Raw genomic sequence first — 22694 nt, 5'->3', positions numbered from 1 at the left:
GCATGTTTTTAGTAGATAGTTTTGGGTGCTTGGACAGCTATCGCATGAAGCCTTGCACATATTCTTTATAAAGGTCCATTTTCTGTTATGGCTCTTTGAATGGGAGGGAACCTAAGCTCTCCTTTGACTGGGGTCCTCCTCGGTTTAACCCCTGTGGAACATGTGGCTCTGTTTCTTTTAGTGCAGCATGCACTCTTGTTCGTTTCATTTCTGCTCCTCATGAGTTCTTGTGTAAAAGTTACCTGCAGAAGACCATTGTTAACTGGCATGAGAATCTGGAAGGATTTCAGATCATGACAGTGAGATCTGTGGAGGAGAGGGCTGTAAAACTCCAGTTTGCTTGCTGGGATGGTAATTGTGCTTTCTCGCTGAAATCAGGTGACCAGATAAGGTCTAACTGATTTGTTTATGTAAACTGAACTGTGTACCTGTTGCATACATTTGATAAGTACTTCAGGTTTTTGTGAGGAGAGGGTTCTTTGCCCCTTGTCTTATTATTGAATTACACTGTAAGAGGTACTGCTACTGTAGCGTATGGATTCCTTAGCTGGCAACTTGCACTTCAGACAGCTGTGGGTTTTCTCCCTCATTAGTCCCAGAAAGCAAGCAGTGAAGCTTTAGCTATAGCAGTGCCAGGGAAACAGAGCAAGCTGAATTTGTGGCCTGCCCACTTCCCTACCCTCCTTCCCCCCACCCTGCTTTCTAGAAAGGAAACTTTGATTTCTGCTTCATTCAGTCTGTTTTTGTCTAAACGTTTATCGCTTGCCACGTTTACCACATCCTGCTGAGGGGCAGGATTCTGTTTAAAAGTTCAGTAACTTGATAAAGCACTGAAAGACTAAATGGAGACTTGATTATTGACTAAGTGATTAACTGAAGCACAGAATTACATCATCACCTTGATATCTGGAAAGAAATACTGGGCTCATAGTTGGCAGGAGTTAGTGATCTTAACTTCCATCTAGACAATATCAAGTAATGGATTAAGTCACACATGGGTCATCTCAGCCTTTGAGATGGTCTGTATTGCTATCTTTCTGCCTCCCAACCCCTTTTTCTCTTTTATATAGTGTTTCCCTAATGGGTAAGCACTGTAAGTTGTCTTCAAGTTGTTTTTTACAGTACCTGTGGGTGTGGAATGGGGTATTGCAATCTAACAAGTTTGCTTGATTTCTCTCTGCCATCTGTTTTATGCTTAGGTGACTGCCAGCTGCAAACACCTTGTCAAATCCAGAAGTGCACCACCGATTTTGTATCCTTAACGTCACATCTAAACTCGGCTATTGAGGGCTTTGATTTGGAGTTCTGCAAGGCCCTGCGAGCATACTCTGCCTGTACCTATCGCAATTCCAAAGTATGCCGTGGAAACCTAGTCTACCATTCTGCAGTGCTTGGGATCAGTGACCTCATGAGCCAGAGAAACTGTTCCAAAGATGGACCCACATCTTCCACCAACCCTGAAGTGACCCATGATCCATGCAATTACAGCGGCCACACAGAAGCCAGAGAACTTCAGGAAGGAGAGAAGACTCCTTCTCGTACTTACCTGTTTTGTGGCTTGTTTGGTGATCCTCATCTGAGGACTTTTAAGGATCACTTCCAGACATGCAAAGTAGAAGGTGCTTGGCCCCTCATAGACAATAACTACTTATCAGTGCAAGTGACCAACGTGCCTGTGGTCCCAGGATCCAGCGCTACTGCTACAAATAAGGTATGGATTGTTCTTAAGCACTGTGCATGCATACAGAAGTAAAAGGCCAAGACAGTAGAGTAAGCCCTTAACAGTTAAGAAGCATAGCAGCTTGAGAATCTTCTATGCAGTAGTCTAAGAAATTAAAACTGTTAGCCTCTTCTTTTCTGAGAATCAAACAAAACTTAAAATAGGTCTTTTTCTTCCTTCTGCTTCTCCCCACCACAAGAAAACCCTGTACGTATCACCACATAAGCCTTTAAGGATACTAAATGTAAACAGTTATCAGATTGCAGCATTTGTGACTGCCTCTGCACTAGGTAGAAATTCTAGGCAAGGAGCAAGGCAAGAGTGTCTCTGCTTTTCTAATTTGCAATTCTCTAGATTGTATAGCCATAACAGTAGAAAACAAAAAATATTGACAGTGGCACAACAAATGAGTTACCAAGACAGTGAGGGTTCGGAGCAGAGACAAGAACGGGAACTGTGGAGAACTGAGAGGAGGTAGCAAAAAAATTACATTGATGGCAAGTGGTTGTCAGAGGGTCTTAGTACCCTGGCTTTACTAAAGAAGCAGCAGCCTGAAAATTCTGCTGAGAGTGTAAGTCCCTGTTCAGATAGGCAAGACTTAAGATTGCTCTCAGCCACTTGAGGTGGCTAGAGAAGGAATACATGTGCTAGTATTGATAGCTGTTGTGGTTTAACCCCAGCCAGTAACTAAGCACCACTCAGCCACTTGCTCACTCCCCCCACCCAGTGGGGTGGGGAAGAGAACTGAAAAAAAAGTAAAGTTCATGGGTTGAGATAAAGACAGTTTAATAGGACAGAAAGGAAGAAAATAATGATAATAATAATATGACAATAATAATACTAAAAGAATTAGAATATACAAAACAAGTAATGCACAATGCAATTGCTAACCACTCACCGACTGATGCCCAGTTAGTTCCTGAGCAGCAATCTGCCCCTCCCAGCCAACTCCCCCCACTTTATGTACTGGGCATGATGTCATATACTATGGGATAGCTCTTTGGCCAGTTTGGGTCAGCTGTCCTGGCTGTGTCCCTCCCAACTTGTGCCCCTCCAGCCTTCTTGCTGGCTGAGCATGAGAAGCTGAAAAATCCTTGACTTAGTATAAACACTACTTAGCAACAACTAAAAACATCAGTGTGTTATCAACATTATTTTCCTGGGACTATACCAGCTACTAGGAAGAAAATTAACTCTATCCCAGCTGAAACCAGGATAATAGCTTATGGCATTTCCTTACCTTAAGAAAAGTACTTGGATAGCAGGTGTGTCTGTAGGAAGAAAACAAGAAGGTACAAAGGATGAGCCTGGCTAAGATGTCCTTAGGTTTACCTCCAGAGCCAGAGGTGAAAAATGCTCTGAATGTTTGGGGGCATCTTTCTATCAATAAAGGAAATTACTTGAACATGCATTTGAAGCTGACGCTGTCGCATATCTTGTTCCCTTTTTGGAGTGAAATGGCCTTTTTTAACTGTGGTAGTGTAGCTCTTGTATTGTCAAGATATGTCAGGCCATGTGTGCACAGTTTCAAGACCATCAATACTGGAGAATTTTCACTGTTCTGTTAAGCTCGGAAGTAGGTTTTTTATTACTGGGCTTAGGAGCAGGGGGTGCTGATCACAGTAGTTCAAAGCCTGCACATCTTCCATGGAGATTGCTGTACAATAACATGAATAAGTGAAAATCAATTTTGCTATGGCATTCATGCTGAATTCTGAGGTACTGACTAATGCCAATGCTTGTATGAGTGAGGCAAATTTTTGCATTTGCCAGAAGCCAGAGGTTGGGCTGATACATCACTGAAATTCAGAATCACCTTTTCTTAATTTGTGCCTGTTCCAAGAACAGTCTGCATCGTGAATGAGTTCTGAAGGAGTATAAAATGAGGGAATGAGGCTAACCTGAGTAAGCTCTGCAAAAGAGACTTAGGTCCCTTGAAATCTGCTCCAGTGGCTTTTTTAAAGACTCTTAAATAAGTACAAGAAAAAGCTGCATTTCATAATCTGCAGTAGGCTTTTATCCTCAGTTTTGCTAAAGTCCTCCAGCATGTTCTTTACTTCATTGTTCCTGGCAGTACTGGAGGAAAAAGTTGAGAGTCTTGTGTTCAAATTGTGTGGGTGGCTAGGGTGTGATGGTAGTAGATAGGTGGTCTTATCTTACTCTTTAGCCACATTCTGAAAATGATTGACTGTGGTAGCATTTTATACTGGTATATGTCTTCTCAAACAGATGACCAAGAGGAGAACTTCAGGAGATAAATGTCTGTATGTACTGGGGGGAAGTGCGTGTTTTAAAGGGTATACCTTCTGTCTTTATTTATTCTCAATGTTTTTGTGTTTTTCTTTGACTTGTTATTCTGGAAAAAGTGATAATAGATTTTTCTCTTTTATAATAGTGATTTAACATCCCTGCTGCTGCACAAGTACTGCTAAGTGTGCAGAAGCAATTAAATGAAATAAGATGTATGGTTTAGGATATTAGAAATGTCACTAATGCTAATATCTGTTGCATGTCTTACAGTCCTTGAGGTTTTTCTTTCTTTGGCAGGTAATCAAACTTATCAGCACACCTGTTTGTAGGAAATGCAGGTTGTTTGAATGTACAAATAACTTAGCAAGATAAGTTTTAATATCTCTAATGCATCCTCTTGACTCCTTTATTTCTTTTTGGAGCAGGCTGCTATGAAAGATACAGAAAAGGCTTGTTAAACTACACTGCCACTGCTAGTTTCATTCCTGTAACATTTTTCTCTGCAAGTATTCCATTTTGGTTGTGGTGGTGGACTATCTGCTGCTGGGTGTACTTTCCTAATTTTGGCCACAGGGTAGCTTAAGGCACCTTTAAACAGCTACCAAGAGAAGTTCAGTGACTTTTATCTATGTAGTGTTTTTTCCCTAGCTGAGAGCCTGCAAACAGGTCTTCTACCTTCTTCATAAGAAAAGTTTCCAGAACATTATCCATTGTTAGTCTTGCTGCTTTTTCATTGCAGATATTTGAGATAGATGTTTAATGGGAAATAATAACAAAGGTTTATGCTGAACTTAAATTGTGCAGAAGCCAAAGCAGATACTAAATGGCTAACTAGCCTACTTAATCCACTCTAAAGCAGACCTAATGAAAGCAAAGACAAAGAGAGTAGAAAATTTAGTTTCTCCTGAATGCACTTTTTTAGGGGAGGTGATTTAAGAACCTGTAGGAACAAAATATTGAATCTTCACTCCATATGCAGTGTGCTTTTGAAAAGGGCATACCATCACTTGCCCTTGTAGGTAGCTATTACCTTCAGATTTATCATAGCTTTCTGGTGTACCAAGCTTTAAGGGAATCAGCAATGAAGGGAGCATTATGTGTAAAGTAAGTTGTCTTCTCTCTCCAAAACCTGTGAGAGTTGAGTAACCCCAATGGTCTGAGGGCTATCCGGTAAGTTCATAAAGGACAAGACGATGCCAGGAGGAGACTTTAAGAAAGAATGTGAAGAATAAGAGTGTGTTTCCCTGCTTCCCCCCCCCCCCCCCCCCCCATCTGGCAGGAAAGTATGAAAAGCAGGAAAACTCTTCCTTTAATTCCTTAATTGGAAGGGTATGTCTTCTTCTGGGAGTTGTGTATTTATTCACAAAATGCTCTTGGCAATTTGTTTGTAGGTGTTTTGCATATTTGTGATGCCCATAGTAACAACATCTGTTTCTTGCCAGTGAACAAAGCTTTTGTATGTTGTGGTCTAGCTGAAACTTGAAACTCCAGGGTTTTTTGAGCTTGTCTGATGTGCTTATGCCCCTTGGCATAGGATCCTAGGGCCTTTCAGATGGAGACTGAAGGATCATCACCAAGTAGCTGGGAAACTGCGTTCAATCTCTCCTTTCTTTTTCTTTCTGATGGACTTCCTGTATGAGTTTTGAGTAGGTCACTGGCATCTTCATGCCTGATTTCTCCAGCTCTAAAGAGCTCCCCTGTCTTGGGGCCTGTTTTGGGGTTTCCTGAGGAAAAATGGCTGTTACAAGGGGCTGCAGAGGGAGCAGGTAGGAAGACTGTTGTCTTAGGATGCATTAAATAGAAGGGGTTTTTTTTTATTATTTGTGTGCTTTATTTGGAGGGGTATGAAGTCTTTATTGGCTTTCATTACTGTGACAGGTGTTCTGGATATCACTAGTGTAGTTCTCCCTGAATAGCAAATGAGGCAGAGGTGCTTGGGCTTGCCTATAGAAAACTTTCCTTCTTGTTTGCGGTAACTGGAAATGGAGTTTTTCCTATCCAGGTGTTTCGTAGTGGCTAGCTTGAAGGTGAGAGAGTGAAGGACAGAAAAGGAAAAAACCTCAGAGCTTTTACTGTAGTGGATTTACTGGGCTTTGAACCTGGGAATTGGTGGTATTAGCAGGGTAGGGGAATGTTGGGTATAAGTGTTCTTTTTCCCAGAGTAGAAATATTTAAATGTTTCTTTTGCAGCATGGTTTCTATTTTTGCAGGAAGTCGTAGCAGACTGAACACAGTGTACTTGGTCGTCTTTAAGTAATATTAAAACATTTGTCTTCCAGTTACCATTCAGTTTTTCTTCAAAGTAGGAGCAACAGATGACTGATCACAAGTGATTAGTTTTTTTGTCTTTATGGACATCCTGCCTAAGGTAAAGATGAATTTGTCTTTATTTCTCAGTAGTAGTACATACTACAGTTTTGTTGGAGGACATCATAGAATCATTTAGGGTGGAAAAGACCTTTAAGATCGAGTCCAACTGTAAATCTAACACTGCCAAATCACACTAAACCATGCCCCTAAGTGGCACATCTACACGTCTTTTAAATACCTTCAGGGATGGTGACTCAAACACTTCGTTGGGCAGCCTGTTCCAATGCTTGATAACCCTTTCTGTGAAGAAATTTTTCCTAATACCCAATCTAAACCTCCCCTGGTGTAACTTGAGGCCATTTCCTCTTGTTCTATCACTTGTTACTTGGGAAAAGAGAGCGACACCCACCTGGCTACAGCCTCCTTCCAGGTAGCTGTAGAGAGCTATGAGGTCTCCCCTGAGCCTCCTTTTCTCCAGACTAAACAACCCCAGTTCCCGCAGCCACTCCTCATAAGACTTGTTCTCTAGACCCTTCACGAGCTTTGTTGCTCTTCTTTGGACGCGCTCCAGCGCCTCAGCGTCTTTCTTGTAGCGAGGGGCCCAGAACTCAACACAGTATTCGAGGTGCAGTCTCGCCAGTGCCGAGTACAGGGGGACGATCACTTCCCTAGTCCTGCTGGCCACACTATTTCTGATAGAAGCCAGGATGCTATTGGCCTTCTTGGCCACCTGGCCACACTGCTGGCTCATGTTCAGGCAGCTGTCGACCAACATCCCCAGGTCCTTTTCCACCGGGCAGCTTTCTAGCCACTCTTCCCCAACACTGTAGCGTTGCATGAGGTTGTTACAACCCAAGTGAAGGACTCGGCACTTAGCCTTGTTGAATCTCATACGATTGGCCTCGGCCCATTGATCCAGCATGTCCAGATCCCTCTGTAGAGCCTTTCTACCCTCAAGCAGATCAACACTCCTGCCCAGCTTGGTGTCTGCAAACTTACTGAGCTTCACTGGTGTAAAGATAAACAATGCCGTTTCCTGGTGTTCAGGACAGCCTGGCCTTACTAGAGGTGGTTTTATAGGACAAGCTATGGCATTTTGTCAGGCATTAAACTGTTTTCTTGTCTGTGACATTTGTGGGGCTGCTGGACAACTGTTACAGACATTTCAGTGCCTTCAACACCTGCTTTTGTGGGGTGCAGAGGAAAGGAGAGATGCATACATACTCATTCAGCATGATCTGAATGTCTTTAAAGCCTCTGGGGGGTCTCTTGAGGGCAGTAGGACAGAGAATAAATTAATGATTATAAGAGGCAGTTTTTTCTCAGACATGGCGATAGGAGTTAATGTTGTGCGCTTAAACAGGCTTTGCTTTCCTGTTTTTTGCCATATAAGCTTTATAGGCCCACTGCAGGGGAGGGGGGAGAAACTTTCTTCTTGGTTTGTCCACCTGAGAAAAGGAGGTGGAGTGTTTTAGCTACTGTTGCCATTGTTTAACAATGCTTAACTATGGTCAAGTTCTGGGTAGTTTTGAAATTAATAATAAATTGATTTCTAGAACGATTTATGAACAGTGACCTTCTTGCTTAACCACATTCAAGAAACCACATTCTTGAGTGATCTTGGCTTTCCTTTTGGAAATCATCTAATGCTGAACTGTCTTGTTTTCAGGTTGACTTCCTCTTTATTTCTCTGTTGTGCATGGAATCCACACGCCTTCCCTTCCCATTTTCTTCTCTGACATGAAGTAGGAACATGTCATGGTAAAATGTCTTGTGGTGCTTCTGTACCACAGAAGCAGGCTGAAGTACAGCAGGCTGAAGAGGGATTACTGTATTTAGTTTTGTAACACTCCCAGCAGTTCTTGCTTCTGAGAAGTTGGCCCCAGCAGCATCACTGAGGTAGCGCCTAAATTTTCCCTGGACAGTTTGCCCTCACCATGCCCTCCCCACCCCCAACATGCACGGAAGAAGCAAAGCGTCTTTTGCACATACACCTTTTGGTGGTGTCCTTGAGCTATGTCGACTTCAGCAAATAGCGCATCACAAAAGCATGGGTATAGGGAGAGAAACGTGAAGAAATCCTGCTTTGGGTGATGCCTAGTGCTGTCTGATGGACTGAGCAGTCATTAGCATTTGTAACACACCTTTCAGTTTTGTTTCATCCCAAAAACCTGCTATGCATATAAAAAGGAGCTGGCCTGTGATGTAACTTGAAATGAGGCTATTGAATCAAAACTTTACAATGAGTCCTTATGATTTTCCTTTATTAAATCTCTCTACTTCCACCTTTTGGCATAGGTCAGTTTTCAGCAGGTGATGAGTGATGCTTGGTTTCTGAGATACTCACGTGCTTCACGCCTATTGCACACCTCTGGAGAGGGAAGCTGTGAAATTTTCAGCTGGTGATCAGAAGGTCATTTAATGCATTCCAGTTTAAATTTTCCTATGTGTGTGTATGAAACTCTAAAAGCTTTTGGATGGCATTGCACAACCCCTTTAGAAATGTCATGTATGCTATGCAGTTATCTACCTATGAATTTTTAAGAGCTGCCTTTCACAGACCACTTGTTAAGTCCTTAACAGTCTTGCCAGGGATATTTGGTAGACCACTGGTCTAGTATCATAAAACCTCCTGCTGAAACATCTCCTACCTATTCTCCAGTGCTTGATGAAATCATTAGTAAATCATCAGGGCTGTGTTTTTCTTTAAACATCCTTCCCTATCTTTTCCAATAGAATGAAATGGTGCGTAAGGAGAGCATCTGAATGTTTTCTCATGATGCTAGGCATGAGGTAGGGCATGCAGACCTATGCTGAAGATAAAGCTGAGAAGCATGAATAGCAAGGTGTTTCTTCAGCTACATCAGAGTGCCATCTCAGCAGTCTGCCTGACCTATTGCACTTTGTGCAGACTTACAGACATGTCACTAGATAGGCGCACTGTGGGATCTCATCTGCTTCCCTGCTGCACTCTGTTAGGACAGGAAATGCTCAGTAGCAAAACCTAATGTCATAAGAAACATTGTGGAGACACCCTTTCAATGCGCATATTCCACTGGCTGGATATTCAGTTGTTAAATACTTGCATAACATAATTGTAATCAGTGTTCCCTGCCTCTCTAACTAGCTTCCCTTATTATGTACCTGAATGCTGACTGTAACCTTTCCAAGACGTGTATTGTGGCCATCCGTGCTTGGAGTAGTAATTGGGGAGGATGAGGTGGGTCTGTGAATTTTAGTAGCACCTTGGGTCTTCATCAGTGTTGAGGTAGGTTCTGCATGATTGTGTGGTGGTGATACAAGCCCTTGCCTGAATGTACAACCCAGTCATGGCAAATGTCTGGGGAAGAAAATGGACTTGGGGACCGTTACAGTAAAATTATGAGTAAAACTAGGCAAGATCAAAATCTGTCCATAGAACAACAGGAACCTTCTGTCCTTCTATGTTAAAAAAAACTCAAACAATCAAAAGAACAACCAACAACCTTCAGATTTTTCCAGAGGCACTGCCTGTTCAGTAAGTAGTGTCACCTTCTTGCATGTGGTACGTCATTATCTGTGTTTTTTAACATCTAGATGAAGTTGAATTCTTAGGTTTTGTCTGAACTCTTTCCTCAGGAATTTTGCCTGTAGTAGGCATAGAAGGCTTGAATGCCTGAAATTGCATTTCTAGATACACAAGTTGGATTTGTGTCTTGTTGCTATGGAAGGGCTACACCACGTTAAAGATGTTACGAGAAAACTTCCTACCCTGGTACAGCCCTCGGATTATTATCCATTATTGCTTTATCATGTAAGCAGGGACAAAGTTGCAATAAGAAGTCCAAGGGCAGTCAAAGAGACTTCAGGGCCTTGGGACAACTGGTTAAGGGATCAGGAGCACAAGTAGTTTTTTCCTCTATCCTTTCAGTTGCAGGGAATGATGTTGGAAGAAACAGGAAGACCCAGCTGATCAGTATCTGGCTCTGTGACTGGTGTCACTGGCAGAATTGTAGGTTTTTTGATCACAGGTCAGTCTACATGACACCAGGCCTACTGGTGACAGATGGGGTACACCTATCTCAAAGAGGGGAAAGGGTGTTTGCACAAGAGTTAGCAGTGCTTACTGAAAGAGCTTTAAACTAGATTTGAAGGGGGAAAGGGATAAAACCATCCTCATTAGTGATAAGCCATGGGGCAACATGCCAGTGTTTGAGGGACAGTGTTCTAGCGAGGTCCTGTCCTCCAGTCTGCTCCACGATGTGCTGTCTACACTGGAGCACATTTGAAATGTCTATATACTAATGCACGCAGCACCTTAGCCATCTCAGTGGAGGTAGGGGATGGAGATCCATGCGGCAGCAAAGACACAAGGGTTGTTGATGCGTTAGAAACCACGGAAGCACCTGAGAATGGTCACGTAGGAATTATGGCTTCTCCCCCCAAAAAGGTGGCAGGATCAATAGCCCAACTGAAGTGCATCTATACCAATGCATGCAGCACAGGCAACAAACAGGAGTAGTTGGAAGCCATTGTGCAGCTCGAAAACTATGATATAGTTGCAATCACGGAAATGTGGTGGAATGACTCGCGCAACTGGAGTGCTGCAATGGATGGCTATAAACTCTTCAGAAGGGATAGGCAAGGAAGAAGAGGCAGTGGAGTAGCCTAGTATGTTAGGGAATGTTTTGACTGTCTAGAACTTGACAATGGTGATGAAAGGGTCGAGTGTTTATGGGTAAGAATGAAGGGAAAGGCCAATAAGGCAGATATCATGGTGGGAGTCTGTTACAGACCACCCAACCAGAATGAAGAGACAGATGAAATATTATGTAAGCAGCTGGGACAAGTCTCACGATCGCTAGGCCTTGTTCTCATGGGGGATTTCAACTTATCAGATGTCTGCTGGAAATATAATACAGCAGAGAGGAAACAGTCTATGAGGTTCCTGGAGCGTGTGGAGGATAACTTCCTGACACAGTTGGTGGGTGAGTGAACTGGGGAAGCTGCCGCACTTGGACCTTTTGTTTGTGAACAGAGAAGGACTTGTGGGTGACGTGATGGTTGGAGGCTGCCTTGGGTACAGCGATAATAAAATGATAGGGTTTTCGATTCTTGGAGAATTAAGGAATATGGTTAGCAGAACTGCTACCTTGGACTTCTAGAGGGCAGACTTTGGCCTGTTTAGAGTCCTGGTTGACAGAGTCCCTTGGGAGGCAGTCCTGAAGAGCAAAGGAGTCCAGGAAGGCTGGACATTCTTCAAGAAGGAAATCTTAAAGGCACGCAAGCAGGCTGTCCCTATGTGCCGAAAGATGAGCTGGCAGGGAAGAAGACCAGCCTGGCTGAGCAGAGAGCTTTGGCTGGAACTCAGGATAAAAAGAGCATTTATGACCTTTGGAAGAAGGGGCAGGCAACTTAGGAGGGCTACAAGGATGTCGTGAGGTTATGCAGAGAGAAAATTAGAAGGGCCAAAGCCCAACTAGAACTTAATCTGGCTACTGCCACAAAAGATGATAAAAAATGTTGCTATAAATATGTTAGCAACAAAAGGAGGGCTAAGGAGAATCTCCATCCTTTATTGAATGCAGCGGAAACATAGTCACAAAGGATGAGGAAAAGGCTGAGGTACTTAATGCCTTCTTTGCCTCAGTCTTTAATAGTAAGACCAATTGTTCTCAGGGTACCCAGCCCGCTGAGCTGGAAGGCAGGTATGGGGAGCAAAATGAAGCCCCCATAATCCAAGGGGAAATGGTTAGCAACCTGCTACACCACTTAGATACACACAGGTCTATGGGGCCAGATGGGTTCCCCCCAGGGGTACTGAGGGAGCTGGTAGAAATGCTCACCAAGCCACTTTCCATCATTTATCAGCAGTCCTGGCTAACTGGAGAGGTCCCAGTTGACTGGAGGTTAGTAAATGTGACACCCGTCTACAAGAAGAGCTGGAAGGAGGATCCAGGGAAGTACAGGCCTGTCAGTCTGGCCTTGGTGCTGGGGAAGGTTATGGAGCAGATTATCTTGAGTGCCATCACATGGCAGGTACAGGACAAGCAGGTGATCAGGCCCACTCAGCATGGGTTTATGAAAGGCAGATCCTGCTTGACTAACCTGATCTCCTTCTATGACAAGATGACCTGCTTAGTGGATGATGGAAAGGCTGTGGATGTTATTTACCTGGACTTTAAAGCCTTTAAGACTGTTTCCCACAGCATTCTTCTGGTGAAACTGGCGGCTCGTGGCTTGGATGAGTGTACTGTTTGCTGGGTAAAAACACTGGCTGGCTGGCCAGGCCCAAAGAGTTGTGGTGAATGAAGTTAAATTCAGTTGGCAGCGGGTCACAAGTGATGTTCCCCAGGGCTCAGTATTGGGGTCAGTTCTGTTTAATATCTTTATCAATGATCCAGATGAGGGGATCAACTACAGACACCAAGCTGGGCAGGAGTGTTGATCTGCTTGAGGGTAGAAAGGCTCTACAGAGGGATCTGGACATGCTGGATCAATGGGCCGAGGCCAATCGTATGAGATTCAACAAGGCTAAGTGCCGAGTCCTTCACTTGGGTTGTAACAACCTCATGCAACGCTACAGTGTTGGGGAAGAGTGGCTAGAAAGCTGCCCGGTGGAAAAGGACCTGGGGATGTTGGTCGACAGCTGCCTGAACATGAGCCAGCAGTGTGGCCAGGTGGCCAAGAAGGCCAATAGCATCCTGGCTTCTATCAGAAATAGTGTGGCCAGCAGGACTAGGGAAGTGATCGTCCCCCTGTACTCGGCACTGGCGAGACTGCACCTCGAATACTGTGTTGAGTTCTGGGCCCCTCGCTACAAGAAAGACGCTGAGGCGCTGGAGCGCGTCCAAAGAAGAGCAACAAAGCTAGTGAAGGGTCTAGAGAACAAGTCTTATGAGGAGTGGCTGCGGGAACTGGGGTTGTTTAGTCTGGAGAAAAGGAGGCTCAGGGGAGACCTCATAGCTCTCTACAGCTACCTGGAAGGAGGCTGTAGCCAGGTGGGTGTCGCTCTCTTTTCCCAAGTAACAAGTGATAGAACAAGAGGAAATGGCCTCAAGTTACACCAGGGGAGGTTTAGATTGGGTATTAGGAAAAATTTCTTCACAGAAAGGGTTATCAAGCATTGGAACCGGCTGACCAAGGAAGTCGGTGAGTCACCATCCCTGAAGGTGTTTAAAAGAGATGTGGCGCTTAGTGACGTGGTTTAGTGGCGGACTTGGTAGTGTTAGGTTAACGGTTGGACTTGATGATTTTAAGGGTCTTTTCCACCCTAAATGATTCTATGATTCTATGAAATGCATAGTAAAATAGCAAAATATAGTCAGACCTACAGCACTGTAGTTGCATTACGGCACAAGTGAAGACTAGAACGAGAACTCAGAGTTGCAAGTGTTGCTTTTGTATAAGGCACACAAGCCAGGCACCTTCTACAAATACAGGAAGATCTTTTGAAAACTTCACTTCGGCAGCTTAGTAATGCCATCCTTGAAAGGCTTTGCATGTGCAGTGGGATTCAAGTAATCTTTGTGATCAGTACACTCAGTGAGGATGATGTTACTTGCATCAGTAGGAGTGGGATGATGAAGTCCGAAATGAAATATTTCAAGTGCAGATTGAATGTGTGGGGCTTTCTTTTTTGTTTTTAGTACTCTTAGTATAGCTAATGTTTGTATATTGTATCTTCAGATAAGTCTCTGGAACAACCTAATTTTCATCTTGTAGGGTTCCTCACTTAAGCAGTAGCTTAAGAGCTCTGTATGTGCCGAGAGAACAAGACTCAGATACTGATGCTTTAGAAAAAACTTTCTTCATCTGAAGATTTTGGCATTTGGATTTTTCTGTCCCAGGTTTAGAAAGGGCAGCTATTTTCTAGTCTGTAAACAGTGATGCATGAGCAGCTTTGTGGGGGCGTTCTTACAACCCAGCCACAGTGTAGAAAGTACTGTAGGTACATGTACACATATAACACATGTTGAATTTGTTTGAAATAACCTTTTTCACTAGTTAATGCTTTCTATTACCTTGGGAACGTAAACAGAGAAAGCTTTGCAGTGAAATTTGCTTCATCTCCCTTTGTAACAAGCTCTTGAGTATCCTCAGTACCAGGGCATAAGATTGAGGTAGGAGTGGGTGATAAGGGAAGGGCTTTATAGAACTCTGGTTTTACTCATCTGGCCTGTGGATTAGATGGATGTCACATGACAGAAAACACAATATCCAAACCTAACGTCTTGAGCTGCAGTGTTTAAATATGAGAATGTCCTTGGAAAGTCTTAATTGTCTCTGTTGATTCTGTGTTTGGAGCATCCTTGCAAGGTATGTGGAGGCCTTCATTCACTTAATAGTTGTTCAGCCCTCATTCCACGTGCAATGCTATTGCTAGTCTTACCTGAGGGTGAAGGCTTCTGTTCTCCCTCTCTGTCTCTAAAATTGTGTGCATTTCATTCTTGCAGAGGAGGGAGCTTTGGAGAGAATAGTTTGGTGGCTGCTTCCTGATAAATTTTGCCAGGTGCCTCGCTTAACTGTTTTATCAAGTAGTCAGTTCTGTGTCTTATTAAAACCATTAACTCTTTTTGTCTCCAGACTTGTTCAGGTGCTGAGCAGACTTACGGCTTTATGTCTGTTGAAATGTAAATCGTTCTTTCCTTGCAGAGTAATGCAGATGTGCTCAAGGAAGTAGGAATGCTTCTTTGTCTGAGCAGGCTGAGATAGAAGTCTGTTTCATGAAAACTGTGTTATATAAAATATAAGACCTGATTCACTGCATGATGCTCTGGATTATATGCAGAAATACTAATCACTTGACAGATGTCAGGTTTCTCTTCTCTGGGTTGCTGAGCTTACTTCAGTAAGCATAGAGTTGTTTGGTGGCCTTTATAGCAACAAGGGCACTTGCGCATTTTCTGGATTTTGGGCATAGGCATTGAAGCTTAGCTGTGGTCCAGAGACGTCAGTTTACCAAATTGCTTGACTACAGATGGTCTCAAGCTAGCTGTGTAACTGATTAACACAAAGAAAAAACATTGGAAAATTCCAGTCAGACAGCACCAGTGGGAACATATGAAATCAAAATAGTAAGTATTGTCTGTGTGTGTGACAGAAAGACTGACACAGCGTCAACCAACTGGGACAAACCAAACATTGAAAACTAGTGTAATACTCTTTAGGGCATGTCTGCATACTCCAAAGGAGAAATTTTGCGATGGGAGGAGGGAGAAGGGAAGACTTTTGCCTTATACAACTGGTACGGAGAGGTGAGGCTAATAAGGGTAGAGGTTTTACTCAGATTGTCTGTAATCAGCTGTTTATTTAACCTCTAGCTCTTCGTTCAAAGCAGAGGGGCAGGGAACAAAAGCTGTTGTGCAGAAGTGTGTTGGTTAACTGAAATTAAAATGTGAGGTTGCTATAAGTAGATTTTAAGGAAAAAGTGTGATGTTAGATTGAAAATGCCTTCTAATATGTTTTGGAGTACTCTGAATCTTGTAGCAGACTGCTTAAATCATAGACTGTAAGTAATTCTATTGTAATCAGTCAATGATGAAAATAATGATTAAAATACCTATTCCTGGTGCAAAATTCCCTTTGACCTTTTAAAGAAATCACTCCTCTCTGAAACTGTAAAGGAAGTAGCATATCTGTTTCTAAAATTTATGTGTGATTCCTCATTATACTTTTTATTTTAGGAAAAGCCACTAGACACTCCAAACTTGGTCTGCCAAATAGCCTAATTATTCCCTTCAAGTAAGACTGGAGGACCTACTCTTTCTGTTGTGGCTTATTCAAATAAGTGTAAAGGTTTAAAAGGCCAGTCGTAATCTTAAAAGAATGAGTTCATTCTTAAATTAAGTTCATTCTTAAAAAGAATGCTCCTGGTTTCTGTATTGGATGTCACTCTTCAAAGGCATGTCTTTGAGTATCTTTCAGTCTTGCTTTGTTTCTCCATGGGCACATTTTCTAGCAACAGTTAACTGGAAGTGTCAAATCTCCCAGTTCCTAGGACTAACGGATCCAGGAGCCCTAAGCAGTTATTTGACTAACTGTTCTTCCTGGTCACGCATCTCTCATCTCACTGCTTGTTGTGTTGATGGCTGATAAAGCACTAAATACATCAGTGCTTTTCAAGTAGTCTCCCACAGCTAATCCTGGCCACACATCCAACAAGTGTACAGTACCCTGACAAGGGTCATACAGTCACTGTAAAAGGAGTGATGAGAATATTGTGAGTGAGGGAAGCTGAGTTCTCTTGTATCTTTCCGTGATTTCGCATAGCCTCATTCTGGTTTTGCCACAGTGGCTAGCACTGTGGTAATTACTTGGCACTTGCACTTCTCTGTGACTGCAGGATGCATTCCAAAGTGTTAAGAAACCATCAGGCAGGAGGGAGTTGTGATGCTTAATTAAATATAAAGCCTTTTCCTTTCCTGACCTTGTGGCTGTTGCCACATGCTAATAGTCTTGCTTCCAGGCCAACCTAAGAAAAACAGTTGCCATCTGGTAAAAACTGCTTTAAGCATGTGTACAGACTGTTTTCCTTTAGGCACGAGCTGGGGACAACTATCAAGCTCTGAGGTAGTGGGCAGTCCCAGATATGTTCAGCTGCAAAATAGAAGAGGAATTGAAATGATAATTTTTTTCCACTAACTTTGCTTTTGTTTTTTTTCTCCACCCCCCTCCCCACCCCCCAGATAACTATTATCTTTAAATCATACCAAGACTGTACAGATCAGAAAGTATATCAAGCAGTGACTGATGACTTGCCTGCAGCTTTTGTTGATGGTACAACAAGTGGAGGTGATGGGAACACCAAGAGCTTGCGAATTGTGGAGAAAGTCAGTGGCAAATACGTCGAAATGCATGCCAGGTACATTGGGACCACGGTGTACATACGCCAGCTTGGGCACTACTTAACATTGGCCATTCGCATGCCTCAAGAGTTGGTCATGGCCTACGAGGAGAGCCAGGATCTGCAGCTGTGTGTGAACGGTTGCCCTTCAAGTGAACGTATTGATGATAGTGGCCACTTACCATTGCCTGTGATGGGGCAGTTGCTCGCTCAGGGTGGTGCTGCTCATCCCTGGTCAGTGTACACACTGGAAACTGCCACCACCAAATGCCATGAGAAGATGCTGGTGAAGGACATCTATTTTTACTCATGTGTATTTGACCTACTCACCACTGGCGATGCTAACTTCACGGCTGCTGCTCACAGTGCCTTGCAGGATGTGGAGGCACTGCACCCCAGAAAAGAGCACTGGCATATCTTTCCCAGCAGTGGAGGTGGTGGTGTGGACAAGGGTAGCAAATTCTTTGTTGGTCTTGGAATTGTGTGCTTGAGCCTTGTTGCGTTTTTGTAGTTTTTCTGTCTATAACAAAGTTTTGAAATATATATTGTCATAATATATTGAGTAAAGATGAGTATATATGTATATACCATGTATATGAAGTGATGTTTTGTCTTGGGACACTCACCAGATTGTACATATTGTTAACTGTTTTCATGTATGTTTGATGTAGTATTCTTCGTATCTATTTGTTTTGCAGTTGGTGAAATGTTTTATAACATCCCTGCATTGGGACCTGATAGAAAGCACTTTATTTTTTATATATTAAATATTTATGTGTGTATCTGAGTAACTATGTATTATAGATACAAACATGTACATACAATACTCAGTGCTCCCTCTAAGTACTACACTGTTTAACACATTTTTTTAACTGGATTAATTTGTGGTTTTTTTCTTTACTTATTTCTCTTACTCTAGAGACAGCATGTCTCTTGTCCTGTAATGACATTGGTGATTTGCTGGGTTCACTAGTTAAAGTCATTAAGAATGGGATTGTATTCTGTCTCTCAAACAAATGGCCATCCCTTCTTTGGAGGGAGAGAGAGAAGTGCTTCCCATTAGCTCAGATGACCGTCTTGGATAACATGAATTACAGAACCTTCTTTGTAATTCTGACATCTCCTAGTTCCATGGCATGAGTTTCAAAAGAAGAAAAGGGAATGCATTGGAGTGAGACTTATGTAGCTTTATAGAACCAGTGGAGAAGACCATTTTAAAAGATATTAATGGTCTAGTTGTGTAAGCATGTAACTTAACTATTGCAGCTGCCTCTAACTCTAGAGTTAAGTCATTCTCCAAGATGGACTGGAGAAATCACAAGCCTGAATTCTGTCCCTTGCTTAGGTGCTAATTCTATCTATACATTCAGAAGGAGGAGGGGAGTGAGGCCGCAGGCTCTGACTGCTTTTACTGAGGAGCTAGGTGGCCTGATGAAGGTTGGTTTTACTTAGTGCCTTAATCTGCTGCAAGAAGTGGAAGCTTTAATACATGCTACAATAAACCCAGCTCCAAGACGGGCTTATTTCACTCTTAAAACTGTTCATCTGAGACTGGACTGATATCTGATATCAGAAGTGCTATCTGAATAAGACTCAAATAGCACTTGCCTTTGTTAAGCAAACTTGAGCTAGTGTTTGCCTTGGTGGAGGGAGATGAAGTTTATTCATGGAATGAAATCTAGTTTTTGTGAAGACTCTTTTGGTTAGGTTAGGGACTGTGGACTGGTAAGGACAGCAGTAGTCTTCTCAAAGAAACTGATTAATTCCCTGTATGGATGGGTAACTGCATACAGGTGTTATTCTGGGAATCCTTGAGATGAAAGTAGTCAGAACTGAGTTAAGGCTGAAGGTTAAACTTTATTTTAGACTGCACTATTGGCAGCTTGTTCTGTCTGTGCTGTCTGATGGTGCTGTTTCAGATGAGTTAGACTTGTGGATTTATGGTATGTCTGATAATGTGGCTCATGCGGTTTCACCTGATGGTGACAGGCTTCTCCCTATTTTGTGTGGCTGAACTTCCTCATCAATGCTCTGAATTTAAAATACTCATGGCTGAAAGCTGATGGATGAACCTGGTGTTGCTTGTAGTGGTGCACATACTTCCTGGGCAGGCACCATATGCTAGTTAATTTCGTCTGTCCCTGGATCCTGTATGTATGTACATATATATGCTATATATATGTATACTAGTATTGAGTTGTGAGCCTCTCAGATAAATAATATTTCAGAAATGTAGTAATTTTCCTAAAGAGTTTTCCATTTTCTTGTTCGTGCTGTGGGATTTCTTGAGAAAATGTTATTTGCACATGTTCATTCTTGAAGTCTGCCATTACCAAGAGAGCTTTAGTTAATGCCAGACATGGGTATTTTGAAGCTAGTGAATGGTCTCTGGAGAGAACTTAAGCTTAGAGGGAATGCTTTTTATCATAGGCCCTCCAAATGGCTGCAGATATTTTTTTTTTCATGCTTGGAAACCCCACAATGTGTCAGTCTTTACAAAACCTTTTAGATGTGGTTCATGAATATACCAGTAAGTATATGTTTGTGTAAAAGAATGGCTGTGTAGTGTGTAAATACTTTAAATTATTGTGGTAGAAGAATAAAGTTGCCTACTCTGCTAAGTAACATCTGTAATGTGGTGTTAGTGACCCCTGGTGGGGTGCAGAGAAATTGGGGACGTGGGCCACATACTGGGCAGGCAATCTATAAATAAAGCCCCAATTTGTCTCCTATCCATCACTTGTTGGATAGGAATGTGCTGAGTACAGTCGTTATACTTCCTTGCAGGTGCTTGTTTCCTGTCTGCTAAATAAGCTGTGTAGTGAAATTTATGACCAGCAGCTGCAAACTAGGCCAGTTTATTGAAGCAACAGTGTGTGGGAAACCAACAGCAAGAACCATCCCATCAGGATCCCACTTGTACAGTTCTTTTGCAGTGTTTGTGGAGATACTTAGAAGAGCTTTAACACAGTGATCTGATATTGCTGCATCCATCTTAAGAGGTGTTATGAAAATCCTCTTTTAAAGTCACTGGAGAACTCTCAGACTGGAAGAACCCTGGAAGAGAAAATTACTTGCTGTAAAACTGAAGAAGAGACTGAGGAATTGAAAGAATAAATGATACAGAAGGAGTCCATAAGATTACAGAACTTGGTATAACAAGGTGATCTGCTAAGTATACATGGGAGCTGTAATATTTCAGCTGCAGGGCTAATCACACAGTATGAAGGTAAATTTAAAGTGCCAAAACTTAAGTTATGTCAGATACATACCAAGAAAGATAGACCTAATAAACACAACTTTGAATGTTGTTTTGCTAAGCTTGTGTTACAGCTAGAATTTGAAGTGTGTGGGGAACAATCTTATGTGTAGATCCATCATTGAAATGCTTTGTAGAAACGACTGTAGAAAAAAAAGGGAGTTTTAAACATGTATATGTTTAGCGTATACAGAGGTAGGCATCGTATCTGTAAAAGCTCACTTTCAAAGGTGTTGATCTACCACCACAAGCTCTGCAGATCATCAACATTTTAATGCAACAACTAGTAAGCTATTTCTGATGCTGTTGTTGGCCTTTGTCTTAAAAAACTTAGCTGATGCCTTGGATATTAGTGGCTTATTCAAAAGGTTATTTTAAGTATCTTCTGGAGCGTTTCTAACCAGAGTATTTCCTGATTCTGTGCTAACAGAGCTCTTAACAGCAGCTGAGGATAGTTCTCTGTAGTTGTGGAGTCTGACGACTTTCCTAGGAATAATGTCACAGAACTGAGCAGAGAACTGGGTGCTTAATCCTTCATTTTGTATGTACATACGGCTTCTAAACAAGGGTATTATAAAAGGAAATAGTATGTTCAACTGACTGTCAAACCAAAAATTCTTTTTTCTCTCTTCCTGGAAAACCTTGCTGGAAGGATAATCAACATAGAGCACCTGTTAAGTAGACAACCTGAGAGAATGCAGGGTCTGAGAACAACCTGGCTTTTGTTCTTATGGTCAAGTTAGGGCCCTTCAGTAGGTCATTTCCTTTCAAACTGCTGCTATACTGCCAGAAAATAGATCACCAACTATTTATATTTTCTTGCCTTAGCATTATGGATACCATGCATTTGTTTTATGGAGTTTGAGGATGCGCAAGTGGCTGTTTACTTACGTACACCCTGAAGTGAAGCAAGCAATGTTGCGAGCTTTGCACTGCCTAATGAGGGTTTCTTCAGTGGACATGTTTCGGAAAAAGGCCCAAGTGACTTGTGGCTTTCTTCTCTTTTGACAGACTCATAGCGCAGTTTCAAATCTTGCATTCATTTTCTTCATGTAAGTACAGCTGCGGTGTTTTACACTGAAATTTTCATGCTTTGGGTTATTTTAATTCCCATCTGTGTCTTGACTGATATAAACTGTATTCGTTTCTGTCTTTCCCTATTCCAGCTAGTAAAGACTGCTAGCTATACAATGTCTAGACATGACTAGTGTCTAGAATCCCTTTTTTTTTTGAAGGTATTCTTTGTTGTTGTTTACAAGATAAGCATTCTCTGTGTTGTGCTGCTAGTTCTCTCTGTCTATATTCAAAACAAGGATTGTGTGGGTCAATGTTATTCATTAGATTTTATCATTCTTAATAATTAGCTTGTTGTGGAGAGCAACATAGCCACAGATGAAGTACAAGTACGCAGATAAATTTATTGAGATGCTGATGTAAAACAATTGCATCTGATCTGATTCAGAATTCTTTTAATCTATGTTTATAGATTACATTTCACTGAAATTAAAAGCTGCTGATAGTAAATCAAGTGTGAACAGTAAGATCGATTACAGACTTTGGATACATGCAAGGGTGTGTATCAGAACTGATAACTAGATATAAAAAGGACTTAATGTGTCATATGTGGAGTGCCAATAACACTTACCTATAGTAATTATTTTCATGATTATTGCAGTTTTAAAGCTTAATTTCCACTTCTTTTCTACATCATAACAGTAGAAGATTAATTCATTATATACATGAAACGTGTACGTGTAATTGATTCTAGTATGTGCTGAGGGCTGGGTCTACAGAAGATTTTTTATGTCTAGTTGGTGTGTGAAGTGTTTAAATCCAAAACTGAGATACACAGTAAAGCCTTCTCAGCTTGAACCCAGATGTTTCTTTAGGATCTGTACTTCTTTCTTCTTAATCCAGTAAAGTCCCTCAAGGAACCTGTATTTTTGCTGCTGAGCAGAGAAAACAAATGCAGTCTTGAGGGTTATACCTGCACCCTAGCCAGATTCACATGTTGTTCATCTGCCTGGTTTACTTGCAGGACTTTTTTGGCAGGTACCTGACCTGCTCACTCAGGTTTGGCAGATGATGGTAAGAGTTGTGTATAGTGTAGTGGTGGTAAGTATTCTGCTGGAGTTTGGGAGAGGCAAGTTAAAATTTCTCATCTGCCTGGATCTTTCACATCTTGCAAGAGTGCCAATGCCCTAACAGCCGGGAGCTATTTATCAAATAAATGCCATTCTGTGTAGTTATAAAGTGATAGCTTTATCCAAACAAGGTCTTGGGTGCCTAGAAAGAGATTGGAGGCATACTTTACACTTGAGAGTTATTTC

General features: G+C 42.1%; 1 protein-coding gene across 1 annotated transcript; it reads left to right on the top strand.

The window, feature by feature from the left end:
* Positions 1 to 1138: 1138 nt before the first annotated feature.
* Positions 1139 to 18536, top strand: RGMB (repulsive guidance molecule BMP co-receptor b). Its single transcript, XM_050912880.1, has 2 exons — positions 1139 to 1711; positions 16948 to 18536. Exons 1-2 carry the CDS (start codon positions 1139 to 1141, stop codon positions 17614 to 17616), a joined length of 1242 nt encoding a protein of 413 aa, XP_050768837.1. The 3' UTR covers positions 17617 to 18536.
* Positions 18537 to 22694: the final 4158 nt, after the last annotated feature.

The sequence above is a fragment of the Gymnogyps californianus genome, chromosome Z (genome assembly GCF_018139145.2).
Source record: "Gymnogyps californianus isolate 813 chromosome Z, ASM1813914v2, whole genome shotgun sequence".
NCBI classification, from domain to species: Eukaryota; Metazoa; Chordata; class Aves; order Accipitriformes; family Cathartidae; genus Gymnogyps; species Gymnogyps californianus.
The sequence above is the reverse complement of the archived record's forward strand: the minus strand, read 5'-3'. Positions and strand labels throughout refer to the sequence as shown.

What these genes read in the sequence shown, in the direction of transcription:
- RGMB (XM_050912880.1), top strand. Translation starts at nt 1,139, where the DNA reads ATGGGGTATTGCAATCTAACAAGTTTGCTTGATTTCTCTCTGCCATCT. An exon ending in GCGCTACTGCTACAAATAAG is followed by an intron (nt 1,712 to 16,947) that starts GTATGGATTGTT and finishes CCCACCCCCCAG; the next exon opens with ATAACTATTATCTTTAAATC.